The sequence below is a fragment of the Aulonocara stuartgranti genome, assembly GCF_965226115.1.
Source record: "Aulonocara stuartgranti genome assembly, chromosome: 4".
NCBI lineage: Eukaryota > Metazoa > Chordata > Actinopteri > Cichliformes > Cichlidae > Aulonocara > Aulonocara stuartgranti.
This window is the reverse complement of record NC_138942.1, coordinates 28,358,875-28,379,124: the sequence shown is the minus strand read 5'-3', so window position 1 is coordinate 28,379,124 and position 20,250 is coordinate 28,358,875. Positions and strand designations below refer to the sequence as shown.

At 41.8% G+C, this 20,250-nt stretch overlaps 2 protein-coding genes across 3 annotated transcripts in view; one reads left to right on the top strand and one right to left on the bottom strand.

The window, feature by feature from the left end:
• plppr2a (phospholipid phosphatase related 2a) overlaps positions 1-12,041 on the bottom strand; it is a 180,083-nt gene extending 168,042 nt beyond the window's left edge. The window contains exon 1 of one of the 2 annotated variants that reach the window (XM_082531108.1): positions 11,988-12,041. The gene's annotated coding sequence lies outside the window, so the exon portion shown is untranslated. The remainder of the gene's footprint in view (positions 1-11,987) is intronic. The other variant, XM_082531110.1, reaches the window with a different exon arrangement.
• A 136-nt stretch (positions 12,042-12,177) lies between these two features.
• nfil3-6 (nuclear factor, interleukin 3 regulated, member 6) lies at positions 12,178-15,331 on the top strand. Its single transcript, XM_082531105.1, has 2 exons — positions 12,178-12,439; positions 13,189-15,331. The coding sequence occupies exon 2, from the start codon at positions 13,305-13,307 to the stop codon at positions 14,526-14,528; it is 1,224 nt and encodes a 407-aa protein (XP_082387231.1). The 5' UTR covers positions 12,178-12,439; positions 13,189-13,304; the 3' UTR covers positions 14,529-15,331.
• The last annotated feature ends 4,919 nt before the right edge of the window (positions 15,332-20,250 follow it).

Here is a 20,250-nt window from a genome sequence, read left to right as displayed (position 1 = left end):
TTCCTTCTGCAGCTGCCTTTTTGATTAATCCCCTCACATTCTCCCGAGACATGTCCCCGCTAATAAATGTAATTTGTTTTATGAGCATTTCATAAGTCTCCACCCCCACTTCTCCCCAAGTCCTAACCCCCCACTCCCCTACCCCTCCCCAAACGGTCAGAAGTGGTTGCTTTGGTAACAGCGTGACGTATTTAAGAGCCCAAGAATAGAAGCATGAAGAGGAAAGCGGGTCTGAGGCTCTTGGCTCCAGCCTCACAATAAGTCTGAATGCCATTCCAAATGTTTCCCTCTAATTTGTGTCAAAGGCCAACATTTAAATGATGCTGACATTTTTGTGTGATTACGGAGCCGGCAGGAAGTTCTGTGCCGACACCGTCGTTGGTGAGGTTACCTGCTCGTGGTTTCCCTGGTGAGAAAAAAAACAAATAAACACCCCACCTGGCTGGTTGAGTACACTAAGGTCATCGATTGATGCAGTAATCCGACTGAAGCATTTGGATGGGCAGCATACAAACAGAGGCAGTGACAACAACTTATCAATAAACATATACCCGCATGGGCACACGTCTGCTTGTTATGAAACAGCCCCCCAAGTCAAACAAAATGAGTCACAGCCTATTTATAGCCGCTGCGATACATCTCTCATGTGTATGAGCCTTGGATGGAGGCTACGTGTCCTGGTATAGACAAGCTGTTACATAAACATGTTTCTGCATACATGTCTCGAGGGATTGATGATTCACAACATGAGCATGGCTCTCGTTTTAACTGCATTTTTCTTAGTCATCAGCCGAACCATAAATAATTACCAGCAAGGCTAAATTTGGAGGTAGGATGTAGGAATTGTTTTACTCACTCGTCTTTATATAAAGCTGAAGAAAATGTTCTTTCAGCAAAAACTGAACATTTTGAGAACCAAACTAACATATTCATACTGATATTAATGAAGCACAAACTGTATATAAAAGATGGGTGTGGGCTCTGTGACTTCACTCTTTTGTTTGTGGAGTACTATTGACATCTCAGGGTTTTTTGTTTTTGTTTTCTTTCTGTTTTTATCAGCAAGTGACCACATTTGGAAGAGAGTGGAGTGCATCACACTCGGCGAGTGTTTCCTGGCAATCACTAGCATGAAATTGGTCCAAAGGAAGTATACAGGAGCATGTCGAAAGCCTCCCTGCATTGATTTGATCATTAGTAGGCTCCCATGGCTGCCAGTGGTTTGCACAATAGACACAACTTGCCAGCAAACTATATGCAGCAATCTCCAGCAACCAGGTTGCTAGACAGGAAATATACATCTCTAATTAACAACCCGAGGTTGCCAGGGGTTTCTGGCTGGTCTCTAGACCTGTATCACTAAGGTCTTAAACAAGGAGCATCTGCAGACACAGATGTGGAAAATATAAATAAATAATTACTTATTACAGCGGTCTCCAACATTTTTGGCGCCACGGACCGGTTTATGTCTGACAATATTTTCACGGACCGGCCTTTAAGGTGTTACGGATAAATACAACAAAATAAAACTAGTACTGGTACCAAAAAGAAGAAGATCTTTTCATAACACACGGGAAAAGGCCCAGAGAAACCGAGTTAATGATAAAAACGATTAAAAAAAATAACAATAAAACCCCTGAAAACCATACATTTCACACCCGAGCCTCAACTCTCGCGCCCAGTCCGTGGCCCGGATTATATGTATTATAATACATATATCATGAGAATTTCACTTGCCAAAAACACCGGAGTGCAGACTTCTTGTACTGTTTGCTAGTACAAGTATCCACAAATATTCATGTTTGTTTAATTTGCTCGGAATTCCTCCAGTCTAAGATAACTGGCTGCTGCTTGCTACCAATCTTGTCCTGCTTCACATTTTTCTCAAAGAGTAATTTCTCTGAGGGCAGTGTTCCAGACACTTTCGGTTTGGCAGTCATCGTAAAAGGAGGCACAGGATGTGTCACAAAAGGAGCAAGTATATAACAGTGTGTGTGCAATTCTAGGAAGAGCCTAAAGTTAGTGAGAAAACGAGAGAGGGGAATCAGCAAAGCTGGAAGTCGATTATAAAACTCCATTTAAGCAGCAGGCATATTTGTTAATATTCAATATTACAGCAATGTAGGCTGTTTTTATCTTTCATAATACCAAGTGACTAGCACAGTGTGTATCACATTAGATAACATTATACAGCAGGTGAAATGAGGCCAAGTTCGTGTCATCAGGCGATACTGTGGCGCTGCAAAGCGATGTTGTGCAAAGCCATAATAAAGCAGGTTGTTCTTAAAGATCAGAGAGGACACAGAAACAGAAGATGTGTATGGGGACAAAATGAGCATGCTAAACAGGAGAAGGGATCAGATAAAGGGCCTCTGACAGGTGACGCTCACTGAACGTGGTCAGCGGCGAGATGGCTTTCAAAATGACCTTCTCGTTGTAACAGCTAAGTGTGTCAGCGGAGTGACGGCCCCCTCCCATTCCTGTCCTCCTCGCTGGACTATCCCCGAGGTTACATGCAGAGTGTATTTAAAGCTCGTCCCGAGCACTTCCAGCAGTGCACCTTACATAACCCTCAGCCTTCAGCCGTCATCTTTGACTAACGCCTCCCGGCTCATCTGTCTGACTCCCAGTGGCTGTTTTTGTGAAGCCGGTCAGCTGGTGTAAACAACCTTGCTGTGAGTCTCATCTGTGCCACCCACTTTGAAAGAACAGGGAACAGATATTTATGTCCTTCCTGCTTCCCACCGCTGCAGATAGATTCCAACCCAGAGCAAGCGAATTATGAGGAAATCCAGTGAAATATGACTCAAACGCAGTTTCAGAGTTTGTGTTTTGTCTACCAGCTTCTTCTTCAAACTTTTGTTCTACTGTTAACACTTAGCAATGTTCTGCTACTGTACGTGTTGTGTAATTTCTTAATAATTACACACTGTGAGGTGCTTTTTGTCACACTAAATACAGGGGAAACAGAGGGTGAAAGCAGTTCCTCTTTTCAAGAAAAATTTCTGTGAAATAAACTCGTGGATGACTTGACTTGAATGTCAGAGATAAATTTAAACTGAAGTACATTTTCAAGAAGAGTTGCAAATAATCTGTATTTACAATATTCTCCTGAGACCTCATCCTCTGTAATGGACATTTGGTTTTGGTCTATATCTTTTGAATTATTTGAGCTACCCTACTAAGTCCTGATGTGCTAAATAGAGGACATCCTGGCCTTCCCAATGATATCTCATGTGCCTGGGTGGCCTCTTTTAGCTCCAAAGAGGCAGAAAATCACACAAAAAAAGTTCAACTAGATGCTACTTTTTTGGTGTATCTATTGAGCCACTAAGTAAAAAAGTCATAAAAGTGTGAATTTTACTCAGAAAAGTGTCTTGTTTTTGTTACACACATTGTTTAAAACTCAAAGATATCCAATAACAACTGACAATCATAACAAGTGTTTATGTGTGGAAAAATGGAAACTGACTGCCAAACGCAATCAAGAAATTGCACTATAAAGATTTATTAATGCAAACTTGCTGGTCTGTAGAAAAAGTTCACGTTTATGCACGTTCAACCGACCTGCTGTACCAGTAAAAAGACTGTTCAGATGGTATGGGTTTCCAGAGCAACTCCTCTCGGTGTAATGTGTAGGTGACCCTGTACTCTTGTCCATATAGTGCAATTGTTTTTCCACATTTTGTCCATGCAGTATAAATAATAACTATAATTAGAGATTCTTTGTAACTTTGAAACAATGAGAATTTAATTCTTTTTGCTCTTCTTAAAACCACAGGTACACACAGGAACAGATGTTGAGCACACATGTTAGCTTCTCAGCATGTTTCCACATGTTGACAAGCTAACGAAGCGTTGTAATGGAGGAATAGCAGAGCACTTCAGCCTCCTGCTCTGAGGGCTCTAAAGATGTCACACATTAAAAGTGAAACACGTAATCACATATGCACATATTACAATCTTAAAACGCAGCAGATAGCATTGGGAGATAAGTGATGCTAAAGGTTACAAAATGCTCAAATTGCTGTGCAATATGGAGTTTTATTATTTGATGCTAATGATCATAAATATCTAAGAAGGCTAAATTAAGATAAAAGTAAGACAAAAACAATCATACGAATGCAATAATTATTGTAAAAATGTCTTACATCTGGCAACACCGCACAGCTTAGTTACTGTTGCTTATCTATCACTGTTGGTTTTCCAGAAAGGTCTTATTATAAACAGAGAAGCTACATTAATACAATACACCGACTGCATTACTCATCAGTCACTTGGATGCTTCACTGTAAGTTTGAAAAGTGTGACTGTTAAATGAGAAGCATGCTAATTAAAACCGAGAAAGAACATTTTGACTGGGATTTTTCAGAAGCTGTCAGTTATCAGTGCCAGCTGCTACGCATCTCATCACCATATGATATTTACACTCACCAGTCACTTTGTAAAGTTCAGCTGCTTGTTATCTAATCAGCCAGGAGCAGCATGCTAGTGAGCTTAGGTATGTACAGGAAGTGCAGAATTATTAGGCAAATGAGTATTTTGTCCACATCATCCTCTTCATGCATGTTGTCTTACTCCAAGCTGTATAGGCTCGAAAGCCTACTACCAATTAAGCATATTAGGTGATGTGCATCTCTGTAATGAGAAGGGGTGTGGTCTAATGACATCAACACCCTATATCAGGTGTGCATAATTATTAGGCAACGTCCTTTCCTTTGGCAAAATGGGTCAAAAGAAGGACTTGACAGGCTCAGAAAAGTCAAAAATAGTGAGATATCTTGCAGCGGGATGCAGCAGTCTCAAAATTGCAAAGCTTCTGAAGCGTGATCATCGAACAATCAAGCGTTTCATTCAAAATAGTCAACAGGGTCGCAAGAAGCGTGTGGAAAAACCAAGGCGCAAAATAACTGCCCATGAACTGAGAAAAGTCAAGCGTGCAGCTGCCAAGATGCCACTTGCCACCAGTTTGGCCATATTTCAGAGCTGCAACATCACTGGAGTGCCCAAAAGCACAAGGTGTGCAATACTCAGAGACATGGACAAGGTAAGAAAGGCTGAAAGACGACCACCCCTGAACAAGACACACAAGCTGAAACGTCAAGACTGGGCCAAGAAATATCTCAAGACTGGTTTTTCTAAGGTTTTATGGACTGATGAAATGAGAGTGAGTCTTGATGGGCCAGATGGATGGCCCGTGGCTGGATTGGTAAAGGGCAGAGAGCTCCAGTCTGACTCAGACGCCAGCAAGGTGGAGGTGGAGTACTGGTTTGGGCTGGTATCATCAAAGATGAGCTTGTGGGGCCTTTTCGGGTTGAGGATGGAGTCAAGCTCAACTCCCAGTCCTACTGCCAGTTTCTGGAAGACACCTTCTTCAAGCAGTGGTACAGGAAGAAGTCTGCATCCTTCAAGAAAAACACGATTTTCATGCAGGACAATGCTCCATCACACGCGTCCAAGTACTCCACAGCGTGGAAAGGTGGCTATATTGGTCGCTGATTTGTTTTTGTTTTGTTTTTGAATGTCAGAAATGTATATTTGTGAATGTGGAGATGTTATATTTGTTTCACTGGTAAAAATAATTGAAATGGGTATATATTTGTTTTTTGTTAAGTTGCCTAATAGTTATGCACAGTAATAGTCACCTGCACACACAGATATCCCCCTAAAATAGCTAAAACTAACAACAAACTAAAAACTACTTCCAAAAACATTCAGCTTTGATATTAATGAGTTTTTTGGGTTCATTGAGAACATGGTTGTTGTTCAATAATAAAATTATTCCTCAAAAATACAACTTGCCTAATAATTCTGCACTCCCTGTATATATGGTCAAGATGACCTTCTGAAATTCATACCAAGCATCCATCAACATGGAGAACAAAGATCATCTGCAGCAATTATTTGATGCTATTTTGTCATTAAGGAACAAAATCTCTGAGGAATGTTTCCAGCATTTTGTTGAGTCCATGCTACAAATAAATAAAGCAATAATGAAGGCAAAACGGGGTCCAAACCACTATTATCAAGGTGCACCTAACAGAGTGGCCACTGAGTTTATATAAATACACAACCTGGAGAAACTTTAGTCATTTCTAAACTTCACATTTATTATTCTTGTCCTTCCTCTGTGCACTCTGGGATTAGAATTAAGCTCTTGTTATTTTTCTTCTATTCTTATAATACGGCACATAATTTTCACTCCATCAAATGAAAGCCCTGGAAATATTCACGTTCCCCCCGAGACATGAGATGTTTTCCAGTTGAGACAGCATGCTCTGTTTGCAGAGTTATCTGCCCTCTTTCCCCCTGCAGGTCAAAGCTACAAGGTGAGCTGTTCCATAAGAGCCTTTAATAGCATGTTAAGAATTCAGCACGAACTGGTTGAACTCATGTGCCTCCACCTCTCTTAACATTGTTTTCTTTCAACACCGACTACAAGGGTTCTGACTTGCCAGTTGGATCATTTTGAGGAAATGAAAGATAATTAAAACAGTCAACTGTTTGTATAAAATGTCTTGCATCTTGTGCGAACAGCTTACCAAACAAATTATCATGGGGAAGTCATTTTGTAACATATTTTTGTCAAATTTGCTGTTGCTAGGGGTCACACTGTGGTTACATGTTTTTTTGTTTCTTTTTTTTTGTTCACTTCCACAGAAACCTAAAGCAGACAACCTTCTCGAGAAAATGTGTTGACATATTTCAAAAGCTTAACTGTGAACTGTGCATGGCACAACTCACTTCCTGTTGCACAGATCAAGCACGAATGTGAGAATGACCTTTTATTGAATAAGTGCTATTTTTAAATACAAAATAAAACTTTCTCAATTAAATCTCTCCAACGATTTTAAATATTTCAAACTGTGTGCAAACTGATCATTTAAAATAATGATCTTTTTAAAAAATGGCTACGACAAAGTCAGTGGTGAAAGATCATTTCCAGTTTATACGTTAAATGAAGGACGGCCTTCTGACCAAAGGCTCCATTTATGCACTTACAGACTTTTTTGACTATCAAGTTGAATAATAATCATAATATTCTTCCTCTCACCTGCCTTTATAATTGACTTTTTCTACCTAAGAACCTTCCCGACACTCTGAATTATGAGACCCACGGGTGTTAGCAGCTCATAAAGCCTGCTCGCTGCTACTGTAATTTCCCCTGTCAATTATTTCCAAATGTACCTAAATGGTGTGCTCCAATAAACACAGCTATGAACACGGTGTTTTTTCTTGCTTGTGCCAACTATTGTGCAATTTTATAAAGTTTAAGGAGTAAGGTGTGCAGATAGGATGCACACACTGTTGCAAAGTATCCACAATGCATATTGTAAAAGCAGAATCAGGCTAGTGTTACACTCAGTCATGTTTCTAAGCTGCCATTGCATGAACACACTGTTGTTAACCATAAGTGGCGATGATCTATGTTGTTTACCCAAACTGATGTCACACGAAAAACCAGAACAAAAAAAAGCTTTACTCTGACAGAACTGAGATCAAACTGACCGGTTAATGCTTAAGCAGGGCTACTTGCTCAAGTCTATAATGTAAGATCACACATCTAAGGAACTTAATGTATCTTTGCTGTTTGTTTTAGTTAAAAAAAAACACTACGATGAGCCAACACTGAACCCCTACTACAGAGCAATGCTGTTACTGATGTGATGTTTAAACTCACAGTAATGCTGTTGGTTCATGTGGTTACTTATTTTGCATTTTTCATTAGAAAGTTTCATTATATTGAAAAATAAACACATAAACTGCTGTAACGCCTTTTAACTCTTCATCATGTTAAACCAGTGCTGACACAACACTGGTGTTTGCTGAAAGGCTGACACCAGTGTACCACCGATATAGTATCTGTGCATTCCTGTGTGATGGCCACGTAATCATAGTTCCAACCAGAGTGTGTTATGTGTCTGACATATCATAGCTGTCACTTCGATTAATAGTTGAATATATGTTTACTTGATTTGACTCACTGTTGCTCTTGTTTTTGCATAGTTATTTGCTGATACTTGATTTCCTGTATGTGGCTCTGGTTCCTCTTTGTTCTCTGTTTGTTTGGATGGTTTTGTTTTGTTTGAGCACTTAGTTCACTATGTTTTCTTTGTTATCTTGCTCAGTCATTGTTCCTTAAAGGTACAGTAGGTAATTTTTTTAGGTTATTTATCAGAATCCAAAAATGTTCTACTCATAAACATACACCGAATAGCGTGTAATTACATCTTCCAACAAACTGATGCGTTCTCATAAACTTAGAATGAAACCATTACAAATATATAGGAGCCTTTATGGAAGCCACCATGTTACTGTGGTGTCTTAAATACAGTGGCCAAGATGGACATCGACATTCCACCTGATGGTGTTTTCTTTATCTAATGACCACATGTTTGTGAGGGATACATAGTAAGTCTTATAAACATGTATATTTTCATCATCTATTCCTCATTGTGTCTCCCTCCTCCTCTACCACCTCATCTTCTTCCTCCTCACCTCAAGTCTCATCTCCTGCACTGAAGTCAAGGCTCTAACACGAGAAAAGATGCATAAACATGCTTTTTTCATTCCCAGTACTGTCGCAATTACTTATTGTCAGCAGATTAGATACACCATCCTCCCGTATCCAGACAGCTGACAGCAGGCCCACTACAAGCTAACATTATGCCAGCTAATGTTGGGCTTGAGTTTCCAAAAAATTACACTTTCTCGCTGATCAACAGTTTAAATTCCCACATCGTATGAGAGTTCACTAAAGGCCCTAAAGATCCAAACAGTGTTAGATCCATTTCAAAGCAGCTAACAGCAGCTAATAACAGCACTTACTGACAGAAAACTTTAGGATATCCTCAGCAACTCACCTCAGTATCGCTGGCATCAGACAGAAGTGAACTTCACTGATTTATTGACTCGCATAAGACTCCTTTCACAAAGTTTTACAGCCTCCTGCAGATAAACAGCAGATCTACAGCCAACACTCACTACTGGGGAACAGCGGTCAGAGTTGTTTGTCCTACAGGAGCCACTGTAGCTACGATTATACATTTAGAGGGGTAAGAAAACAAAACTTAACTGAATGCAAATTATTGATGTCTACAGGTGAGATTTTAGACACTGTAACTTTTAAGTTTATTCAGTTCACTTGACCACTTTCAAGGGCCCGTCACTTTTAAAGGCCTGCTCTCCTCCTTCCTGCCTTTTTAGCTTTGTGCTAAGCTAACCACCTGCATGCAAACCCACTTCCAAAAGTTGGATGCACCAACCATTTTCACTGCAATGCATGGAGGCCAGATTAGCACCAAAACTTTTTCAAGTTAGCCATGGTTTTATCATGTGCACAAAGGGAGGCTTAGCATTCCCTTGCTCTTTCCACAAAAAACACATATGTACAAACCCTGAATATATCAGTTAACGCCCCCCCACTAACCCTCATGCTGACTTTTGAACTGTGTGCTGATAACAAGCTGAACAGTTCCTCTACTCTTTAGGACATGGTAACCATGTCTTTGTTCTTTTTGTTTTGCATTTTATCTCACTCCATCTTACGTTTAGTCCAAGAGAAGACAGCAACCTCTTTGGACTTTGTCTCCCTCGGATGTGGCCTTTTCCGGTTGTTTATTGCCTTTGTCCCAAATTTTGCGAAATGCATTCTTGGCATTCAGTTCACACAGAACAAAGTTAGCTATATCACCTTCAATTAAATATAGCCTTTTTGGAGACAAGCTTGTATCTCTCAGCGGGAAAGCAGAATAGCTGCAATATGTGCACTTCCTGTGATAAAAATCTTTTCACTGAATCCTCACAAACGTATTCTAAAACAGAACTGTCATTAGCATAACAAATACCTATTTAATTTGCTAAGTATTGATGCAAAACTTAGAAAATTTAAAAAGTGCATTTTCTAAAATGCAGCTTTTACTGTAGGTGGAAAAGTCCACATGAACAAAGTCTTGTTTTGAGCACCTATGCTATAACTGGCCTCTATCGGGAACCGAAGGTGGTTAAACAGTAAAGAGCAAGCGGCTCAAAGTGTATCGCACTGTCAAAATGAGCGTGTTTGCACAGAGGGTTTACATTTATGATATGATGGTGTGCATGCAGTTCATTGTCGCTTGTGCACATGCAGTGTTCACCATGAAAACTGGGGTCAGATGAGGTTTTGTGCCCCAGCTGTCACACTCAGCACACAAAGCCACGTGTTCCCTGCCACAAACATGCAGGAATAAGTACCTGTATCAACAAACGTACAGTCTGAATCAAAGGCACTTCAAATGGACTAATGACACTCTGGGTTAACAATGTGTAATATGATGTACAGTGTCCAAGATGCTACTCTAAGATCGAACACCCTCAACTTCAGCAACAGTTAAAGCATTGTTAAAACCAACAGACAACATTTAAACTTCCCAGTTCTAAAAATGTTCTTTATTTCAAAATGACGCACTAAATATCATTTTGTATACCAGACGATGACATTTTGGCCGTACACACCAAATTTTTTATTCTATAAACTATTTTGAAAACATTATTTACGGATCCTGTAGTTTCTTAGAAAGAAACTCGGACTACATTCTAACTAAAGTTCCTGGTAGTATTGTGCAATGTTGCTCTAACTATACTGAAATCTGCTTGTGACATACATTACTAGAGGAACCTGCTAAACCTGTACACATGCCTTTGACACATAATGGGGAACAAAGACAAAAAGACGTTGTGTGAATTTGTTCACGGGCCCCTCGTACGACATTCGAAACTTGAAGCATTTGCTTATTTGTTGCAAAGACAAAAAAAAAGTTATGGATAACTTCTGCTTTTTGTTTAAAAGGAAAATGGATGATTTTGTAATAATGACTATCAAACATTCAGCAGTGGGTTTGCAAAGAAAAAAAAGGAAATAACAAAAATGTTCGCAAAACTCAAGGGTTCATATAAATGTTGCAAACAACTGCGATGCAAAAAGAAGTCACATGCAATGCAAAATTATGCTGTTAAACTCCTGCTTACTTTACCTATGTAGAAGGTGTGCACAGTTCACCTCCATGTTCTCTGCATACAGTATCCCTACACTGTGATAACTGCCATTGACTTTGTGCCAACTGCATTAAAAACTGCATTAGAAACATACAAAGATAAACTAAAAGGCTGCAGGTCATGTAATTGAACTTCAACACTGCACTCCTCCTGCATGACACGTCCTGATATTAAGCTTGTAGGGTGTAGCCTTGCCAAAATAATTTGCAGTTACTGATGCTGAAACACAGTGAAACACCAGGAAGGGTTAGGACAGCTTAGAGTTATTTAAGAACATAATACCAGGTTCTTTTTACTTCCCCATTATTGCAAAACCTGTTCGGTTTTTATTATTATACGTTATGCTTTTGCCATTATCTAGTATTGCAGATTATTTAGTTGTTGCTCTATTCAATTCAGCTTTATTTATAAAGCGTCAAATCACAACAAAAGTCGCCTCAAGGCACTTTATATTGTAAGGTGAAGACCCTACAATAATATATAGAAAACCCCAACAATCACATGACACCCTCACACAGGCAAGCACTTGGTGACAGTGGGAAGGAAAAAGTCCATTTTACCAGGAAGAAACCTCCATGACAGTGGAGCCATTACAATCAAGTGTATTAAAGTATAGTTACATAAGGAAAGATATTTCTATATTGTGCTATGTGCTAAGCTGGAGCACGGGAGAATCTGCAGTTCTCCTGACAATTAGTAAAACTATCGAAGCTGATCAAGAACGTTACATGCTGTATTAGAGCTACTAAAGAGGACCCGGGGTTCAAGAGTGCTCCAGCAGGGTGTTATATAAAAACTGTAATCACACTTCACACTTCTAAAAAAAAAATGCTCCATAGCCTGTGATTGATATAAGGGGTTATATGCTTTTCTTGTAAGACTGACTCACAGCCGGTGTCTCATTATGCTCCAGAGAAAGGCAGAGCGAGAGAGAGAGAAAGGCGCAATATTACCTAATTGTTATGGGAAGATTATCCTCTCAGAGAAGGCGGGGCGAGGGAGGTCAGATGATGGTGGTGGTGATGATGATGGTGTCTGAACCGCCGTGTTATGCGAACGGTCGATGAGAGCGCTCTTTTGGATGGTGGGAGGGGTGACGGGGGAGGGGGGCGGTCTCACTCAGGAACACACACACAAACAGGGGCCCATCTGGTTCAAGTGAGGATAGGGACCGTCCTGAGCTGAACTCGACGTTACAAATAGGAGCTGCGGCATTCCAAGTGGAGCAGAGTGGAGGTGCGCTACACCGATGATAATATTGGATAACAGAGGCGAGTGAAGCCGCGGTTTGTGGACACCACAGAGGAAGGAAAAGCGCGTTCTTCCTGAACAGGACCAAAAACACGTTTGGAAACGCCGAGAGCGGCCATGCGCACCCGCGGAGGAAACTCCTCATTCCACTGAGGTACAATTATTATCATTTTGTAAACAGAGTTTCCTTACAGTGATCTGATCAGCCTACTATAACACCAATAAATTAAAAATGTATTTTTGTGTTTAAACACCTGGGTGTCCTTTTCTGCGGGACTGTGATTTTTACTCCCTCGCTAATGTTCACTTTATGTTTTATGTATTTCATAAAAATCGTCGCACTTTTGACTTTTTCAAAAGCACCTACGGCTGCCTCAAACTGCGCTCATGATGAAGAAAAATGAAGAAGAGGAGTAGGGTGATGGCAGATGATTTAAAAAAAAAGAAAAGCAGCCGGTCAGGGATCAGCATGTCGGTGTCAGACATGTGGGTCAGCGCTGATGGAGCGAGTGGAGACGGACACACCGGAAACCGGTCGTGAATCCGTTGATTAGGGGTTCCGATAGAATTTGCAGAAGAAGGACAAACTTGAAGTACTAAATGTAAATGTAGGTTAGACTGTGATCGGGTCACCTTGTTATCTAGATGTATTTTTACATGTACTTCTTATTTACTGCCTTATACTCGGAGTACTGCCAAAAAATGTGTGGTGTGACTGACAGTTTGGAGTTTCCAGCACTCTCCTGTCTCACACTGAGTGAGTGAGGGCTTGCAAGGTTATATGGAAGTTGCTCCAGTTTTATTGGAGAGTCGTAATGGAGTTACATAATATTGTGTTGTAATAGCTCTTGCGTAACCACTAAATCCCTCTTCCCTTGTCCTCTCTCTCAAATTGATCACCAGGAGGCGCTGTTGCTACATTCCCGTCAGACGTCCAACAGAGTTCAGTGAGCCCTCAGCACCACACAGTGGCACTTGACGTTCATCGCCAGCCGGGATTTAATCATCCAACTACCCAGATGTTTGAGGAGGACTCCCAGGAGATGGGGGGCCAAGAAGACGTCAGAGTGCTCCGTGCCGTGGAATCACCCACAGCAGTGGCTTCTGCTGGAGGGGGAGCGGGAGGAGCTTTGTCTTTCACAGATGAAGCTGTGTCCATCCTGACTTCCAGCAGCCTGCTGGCGCGCTCGTTGCTGGGCCGCACCTCAGCCGTCAAACGCAAAGAGAGCCCTTCCTCCAGTGCCCGCCGCAAGCGCGAGTTCATACCTCACGAGAAGAAGGACGACAGCTACTGGGACAAGAGGAGGAAGAACAACGAGGCGGCTAAGCGCTCACGAGAGAAGCGGCGCGTGAACGACATGGTCCTGGAGAGCCGTGTGCTGGCTCTGCTGGAGGAAAACGCGCGACTCCGAGCAGAGCTGTTGGCACTCAAGTTCCGCTTTGGCCTGGTTAAAGACCCCTCCAACGCCCCAATACTGCCCCTCACTACAGCTCCCCAGCACACCCCTCAACCCTTGACTCCTCAATATTACCTCCAAAGGGGGGACGGAGGCCTCCAAGGCTCCTCAGCACCACATCCCAACAACCAAGCAGGCCAGATGAGCAGCAGGGGCTCCAGGGATGCTGGGAACATGTCAGAAGACTCGGGCTTCTCTACGCCAGGTGGGTCCAGTGTGGGCAGTCCGATTTTCTTTGAAGACCGCCTTAGCGACCATGGGAAATTATCCCCACACCGGGGTGAGGAGCTGGGGTATGACCTCCACCATTCGCCTACAGATCCCCACCACGCTGCAGGACTAACTGGGGGGAAGATGGATCACGCAGAGGCGATGAAAAACCTTCCTCACAAATTGCGTTTCAAGATCCCCGGAAGCAACGACGGAACCGATGCCCAGGGAGACGGTGGCGTCGCCAGACGCAGCCCCACGCTATCTACTGCAGGCCGGGAAGCTCCAAGAGAGAAAGGACTGAGCGGAGGCAGCGAGGCAGGAGCAGGCCCAGCATGTGCCAGCTCCTGGATCCAGCACATCGAGGGGGAGGAAAGCAGGAGGGGGCGACACTCCCCTCAATACAGTGCTCCGACATCCAACTACAGCCTCCAGCCCCCTCCTGCTCAAGTGCAACCTGAGGTCCAGTACCAGCACGAGAACACTTACCTGAAGTGTCAGCTAAACTCTCTCAGCGAGGAGGTGGCTCAGCTGAAAAAGCTTTTCACAGAGCAGCTCATGGCCAAAACCAACTGAGGACAGATGCTGTGAGCCAGTCAGCATTTGCCGGCGTCTAGACTTTTAAGGGCAAAGTTTACTTTAAGAAAGCCAAAAAGGACTTTTAAGTCTAGCTCATCATGTGTTGTTTTTATCTCAAGTATTGTATTGTATTATAATAAATGTCTTTAAAGCTCATCTCATAAACCTGCTGTCTATAACAAACACTCAGTCTGAGCAATCTATGTTCCCCCAGACAGGGAGTCTTAACTGTATTGGTGTTAAGTGGATAATAGCTTCTTTATTACATACACTGTGACAACTAAAAACATGCAGCACAAAGCTGTTTACATCACATCATCACAGCACAAACCTCACACCGCTCGGCGATGCCAGATTAAAATGCGGCCGGAAGTCGGCCAGCAGGTCGTTGCCACACTGAGATGCGGGAAGTTGCAGTCCGGTAATTAGAGCGGTATGACTTACTGCACAAACAGTTTCCCGCCACTGAGATGGGTCTGCAAAAAACCCGCAAACACAGGCAGAGACAGACAGTAAACACACACAGAGGTGAGGTTAATAGCCATCAAAACCTCCCCGGGTCTCGGGCAGGGCGGGGTGTTACTTGTTACTCTGGTGTTGTTGTGTGTCTTTTGGGAACCACACTGTAACTTCTGCTCTGTTTTAGTGTTTCACACCTACTACTGATCTTTCTCCATGCCTGGGTTTCAACATATTTGTGTTACCTCCCTGTTTTCTGTGCCGAGGTAATGATAAAATAGTAATGTCTCTCTGTGCGTTTTCATATTCAAAAATAAAAGAAACGTTTGATGGATCCAGCATCACGGTGGCGAGTCAATCATTGCTCATTGGTATTATAAATGGTTATCAAACTTAAAAAACTTAACACAGCCTCTTTTGGGGCTGGAAATTCTTTCCCAGACAGTGAATTGCAGAAAAAAAGGAAGAATGCGAACGGGAATGAGAGAAGGGTCGACTGAAGAGAAGAGGAGTTTCTCTCCCACAGTCCCTGCAGGCGGCAAGATGGGCTGACAGCCAGGCAGACAGAGACAGTGGGCGAGCCCGCTGTTACTCAACAGTTCTGTTACAGACCTTGGAAAACACAAGAGCTCAAAGATAACAGCTGGAAATATAAGTGACAGGAGAGAATTCAAGTCATGAAGAAGGGTTAACATGAATATAGTGAGGTCATGTGCACCCCGAAGGCCACCAGAAGACCTTGACAACCTTTTGCACAGTCCTCAACAAGGAAGGAATGCACTGCCGTTCATTTCCTTCATCCACTTCATGTAATACTATGAAACAGCAGTGAAGAACATCTTAGCTTTCCTACTCAAATGCATGTAAATGGTAGATGGACTACTTCTCATAAAGGGCTTTTGTACTCTACATGCTTCATTCGCCTATTCACACACATTCTTATGAGCACTTTTTTTCTGTCAGTGCTTCCTGTCTAAGATTCACACGCTGTAAATGACCTGCTCTGCTTCCTTGAGCCACAAGGAGAAACACGACCTCACTGATGGTTATGCGGCATAAATCACCACCCCACACAAGCACAGACATTATGTACAAGTATATGTGTGTTATCATACATTTGCTAGCAGTCAACAAAAATGCCTGTCGCTCAGTAGCTACCCCAGACTGTCACCTTGTGCTCGGTCTGGAAAAATAATAACGAATCATGCCTCGTTGGCGTCAGCAGAGGGCAGCAAAGACAATCTCTTCACTGTGTGCCCTCACCGTTAACCCAAATCTTGTTAATCCTACTGTGGATGGCTGCAGTTTTCATTGTTCCTGTACATGTTGGAAGCTAGTTCACATGGTGATGCACAAGAGTTAAAGCCAACTAATGTATCAGAAGAAACGTGCAGAAAGCTGAGCCTTCAATTAGTGTCTTATTATTATTTTGTTATGAGTAGTAAACTGCTTATTCAGCTTGTCGTGTGTCACTGTGATTATTTGCACTCACAATCATGAGGCAACAATTTCGAGTAAAATGCAGCTAAAGTATATAAACATCAAAGGTTTATTTGGTTGAATATTTGATCATTAAGGTGTAAACTGAATAAACACCAATAAAGTACATTTCATTTAACTGGATTCCAATAACTGGATGTTTTACATTGTAATTATGTAACCAAATTACATGGAAAAGTGACATGAAATCAAATGACATAAAATCAGCGTAACTGTTTTTTCTTATTGCAAAACAAAGACTTGTGAAAGCTTTTAAATACACTAGAAAGCAGCTGAGAGACACACACACACAAAGATCCGCCCTGCAATAAGATGAGCTGTCTATAAGCCTCTGAAATGTCGAAATACAAACACTGGATTAGAATAGATTTGATTAGTAAAACAGGCTGAGAGTGAAGTGAAGAAAGCCTGCGGTGAAACTGAAAGGGAACAAGGTAGAGGCAGTTGCTGCAGGTGTGGTGAGGGGAGAAAGGGAGTCTGCTTTAATGGATCCACTGCAACATGCTGCCGTTCCACGATCATCCTCACCCACATCCATGCACCCATACACCCCCCCCCCCCTCCCCTCCCCACACACACAACCCCCTCTTTCTGCTCCCCTCTTTTTTTCTAGTGAAAGGATAAAGCCTGTTGCTAGGCAGACAGTGCGACAGTTGCCATGGGAACGCTTGCAGACATAGCTAGAAGGGGTCGGGTTGGGGTGGGGATAAGGATGGGGTGCAAGGGGGGAAAAAGAGGGAGTGATGCGCAGACAGACAGAGAGAGAGAGTGAGTCTGTGTGTGGTTTGAATGGGGGAGGGGGACCCAAGTTCACGGCCGGTGCCTCTGCTCGCGTCGTGATGTTTGTCTCCTCCGGCTGAAGAAGGAGATAAAGCGAAAGAATGGTGATTCATACATGTTGAAAATGATGCTTCTCATTAGGGGGTTACCCTCTGATGATGCGTTGGAACAAAGACAAGGCGGTGTGGCAGCTTCACAAATCTGAAAACATGTGGGTAAAAGAAAAAGGATCTCAGCATCTAATGCAAAAAGTTGCAGCAATTTAGGTGGTGTGTTTTTATCAAACTAGAGCTCAGAGGGAAAAAAGGAATTCCTCATTTAAAAGGTGAAAAGTCGTACACATGCTTCAAGCCAGGGGAGGAAAAAAGAGATGGCCTAATTGCGATTACTGACACGTATTTAACTTGCAATTCTTAAAGTAATACGCTGGAATTTCCTCATGTTTTAGTGAAAGAGGATCAATTTCTCATTGTGAACACTCACACAAACCATTCTTTTTCTTTCTTTTTCTTTTTTTGACACTGACATAAAAAAGAAGAGCGCAGCCTTGAAGATAAAAGGAGATAATGAACACATCCGCAGCAGAAGTCAGCCTTTAAGGCAGCCGTTCAGGCAATCTTTTGCCAATTTAAATCACTCTGTGGATAATGCACATTTTACCGAGAGCCTGAAGCATCACTGTGTCTGCAGCAGGGCTATCTCACACAGAGGCGCTCCGGTGATGATCCAAACTGCATTCAAAGGGTACATCACCAGGCTTTTACGCCCAGATTACCACATACATGCTTATTTTCAATTTGTAACTTTTTTTTTTTTTTAAATGGGCAAAACAAAGATGGACGCTGGTAATATATTTCTGCAGAAAAAGAGTGCGGCCCATCTGCACTCCTCACCTGTCACCCAGTGAAAACATCTGCAGAACGATGTAGAGAAACATGCAGCTGCTGTGTTTCCTGAAAGTAGGGGTGATGCACCACAATGGGAAATGTGCTTCTGTTCCTGCGTTTTGTTTTGGGTGGGTTTCAACTTTCAACTAATGCTACTTTTTCAGGTACACCTTGCTATAGTACTGGGATGTAATAGTTGGGTGTTTTCAGAATGGCCTTAATTTTTTGTAGCATAACAATCGGATGAACAGGTATACCTAATAAAGAGGCTAGTGAGTATATTTGTAGTTCTAGCTGGTGGTTTGTTTGTTTGTTTTAAGGTGTTGCAGTGTTTGATATATTGTCTTTGTAAATCACAACTCAATTACATTGCTGATTAGTCCCGTCCAGTACGTTAGTCACACTTCCTGGTGTGAGTCTGTCTCTGATCCAGTCCCCCTGCATGCCACACTGACAGGTATCCATTCAGCCCACTCATAAGCCAAACCAAATGGGCGTTGTTTAAAGTGGAGAAGTAAGATGAACCAAATAGCTTAACTGTTCTCCTCTTTGTTTGAGCCTCCTCCAGACTTTACACCTCTGAGCATGACACACATGACACTAATCAAAATTACACAACATGCTTACAATGAGTCCAGGTGAGCTGGTTTGACTGGATTATTGAGCACAGTCGTTTGGGAAAATACTGTACGCGGAGCAGTTCTGCGAATGCAAGAACCGTGACTGCCAGGAAACACCTCCAACATAACAAAACTAAAGATTTTCACTTGCGTTCGTCCACTTGCAACACTGACTAAAATGTCCATGGTTTCCTCTAAAGGTCACGCACAGGTTTGCCCAAAAGTTCTTCCCTGAGTGACAACAAAAGAAGTCAAAACTGCCCCATCGGCGAGGTAGCTGGAGGCCAAAGAGGCAGCACGTGCCGCACACACGTCACGTGTTGCCTGAACTTGAAAAATGAAAGACATTATTTTTATCATTGTTTTTTCCTCCCAATGAAAAGCGCTATATAAATACAGGCCATTTACCATTTACCATTTCCTCAATTAAATCATATTTCCAGTTTGAGTTTGCACCAGCAGACTGGAAATACCTCTGCCTTTTTTACTGAAAGTCAACTTTGACTTATTTTGTGTTGGATTACATTTAAAACGCTATATTCAAATGTGCACTGAGGTAGAAATACACGAGCATGACCTCAAAGTACTGAAGTAAGTTCCTGTGGGAGAAACTGGTACTTGTTTTTTAAGAGATTTTTTAATGTCATGCTGCTTTACCTCTCACATATCTGTTTTTTATGTTAATGTCAGCAAGAACTGCCAAGATTTACACAAGATTAAATAATTAGATATTTCTAAAGCTGACTTATATCATGTATTCATAGCCTCTAAAACACTGGTATCAAACAAAAGGCCTGGGGGTCAAAATGAGCCCGCCAAAAACTCGGCCCACTGGATGGCGTTGGAAAATGTGAGAGAAGACATAACTTTATGTACTTTTAAATGTATTTTAAATGTAAATTTGACAGCTTTTTTTGGCTATGCCCCACCACAGTAATTAAGTAATAACTAAACATTAAATACCAGAGAAGTTCCTGTTTTTTCACCAGTGATTGAAGAAATTTCAGTTTTTCTACACTGGGTACACAAACAAAAAAATGTGAGCTACCACAATTTTTTTCTATAATTTTACACATCAATTTCTTATAATTTAGATTTTCAGATTTTTTTCACTCACTACAGCACTATTTCTATATCATGTGGGAAATCTAGGACACGCTGTTGGAACTGCACTTCTAGCTTTGGGATTACATGCGTAGGTAAATGTCTTTATGCAGACAGGATGGGAAGATTCACTTAAGATCAAATTTATGTAGTCTTCAATATAAAATGTGTTTCCCTGCTCTAAAGCATCCTACTTGGAAATGGAGTGAAAAGTTGATATAAAATAATACAAAGAGGAAATATTCAAATGTTCAAGAATATTAAATCCAAAAACTGTACTTCTCACAGTTCTTGTGCTTCCCAGTGCTCAGTAAGAAGCCATGTAGGGTACTTTTGCAGATCCCATGTAGGATGGGTGCCCCTTTATTT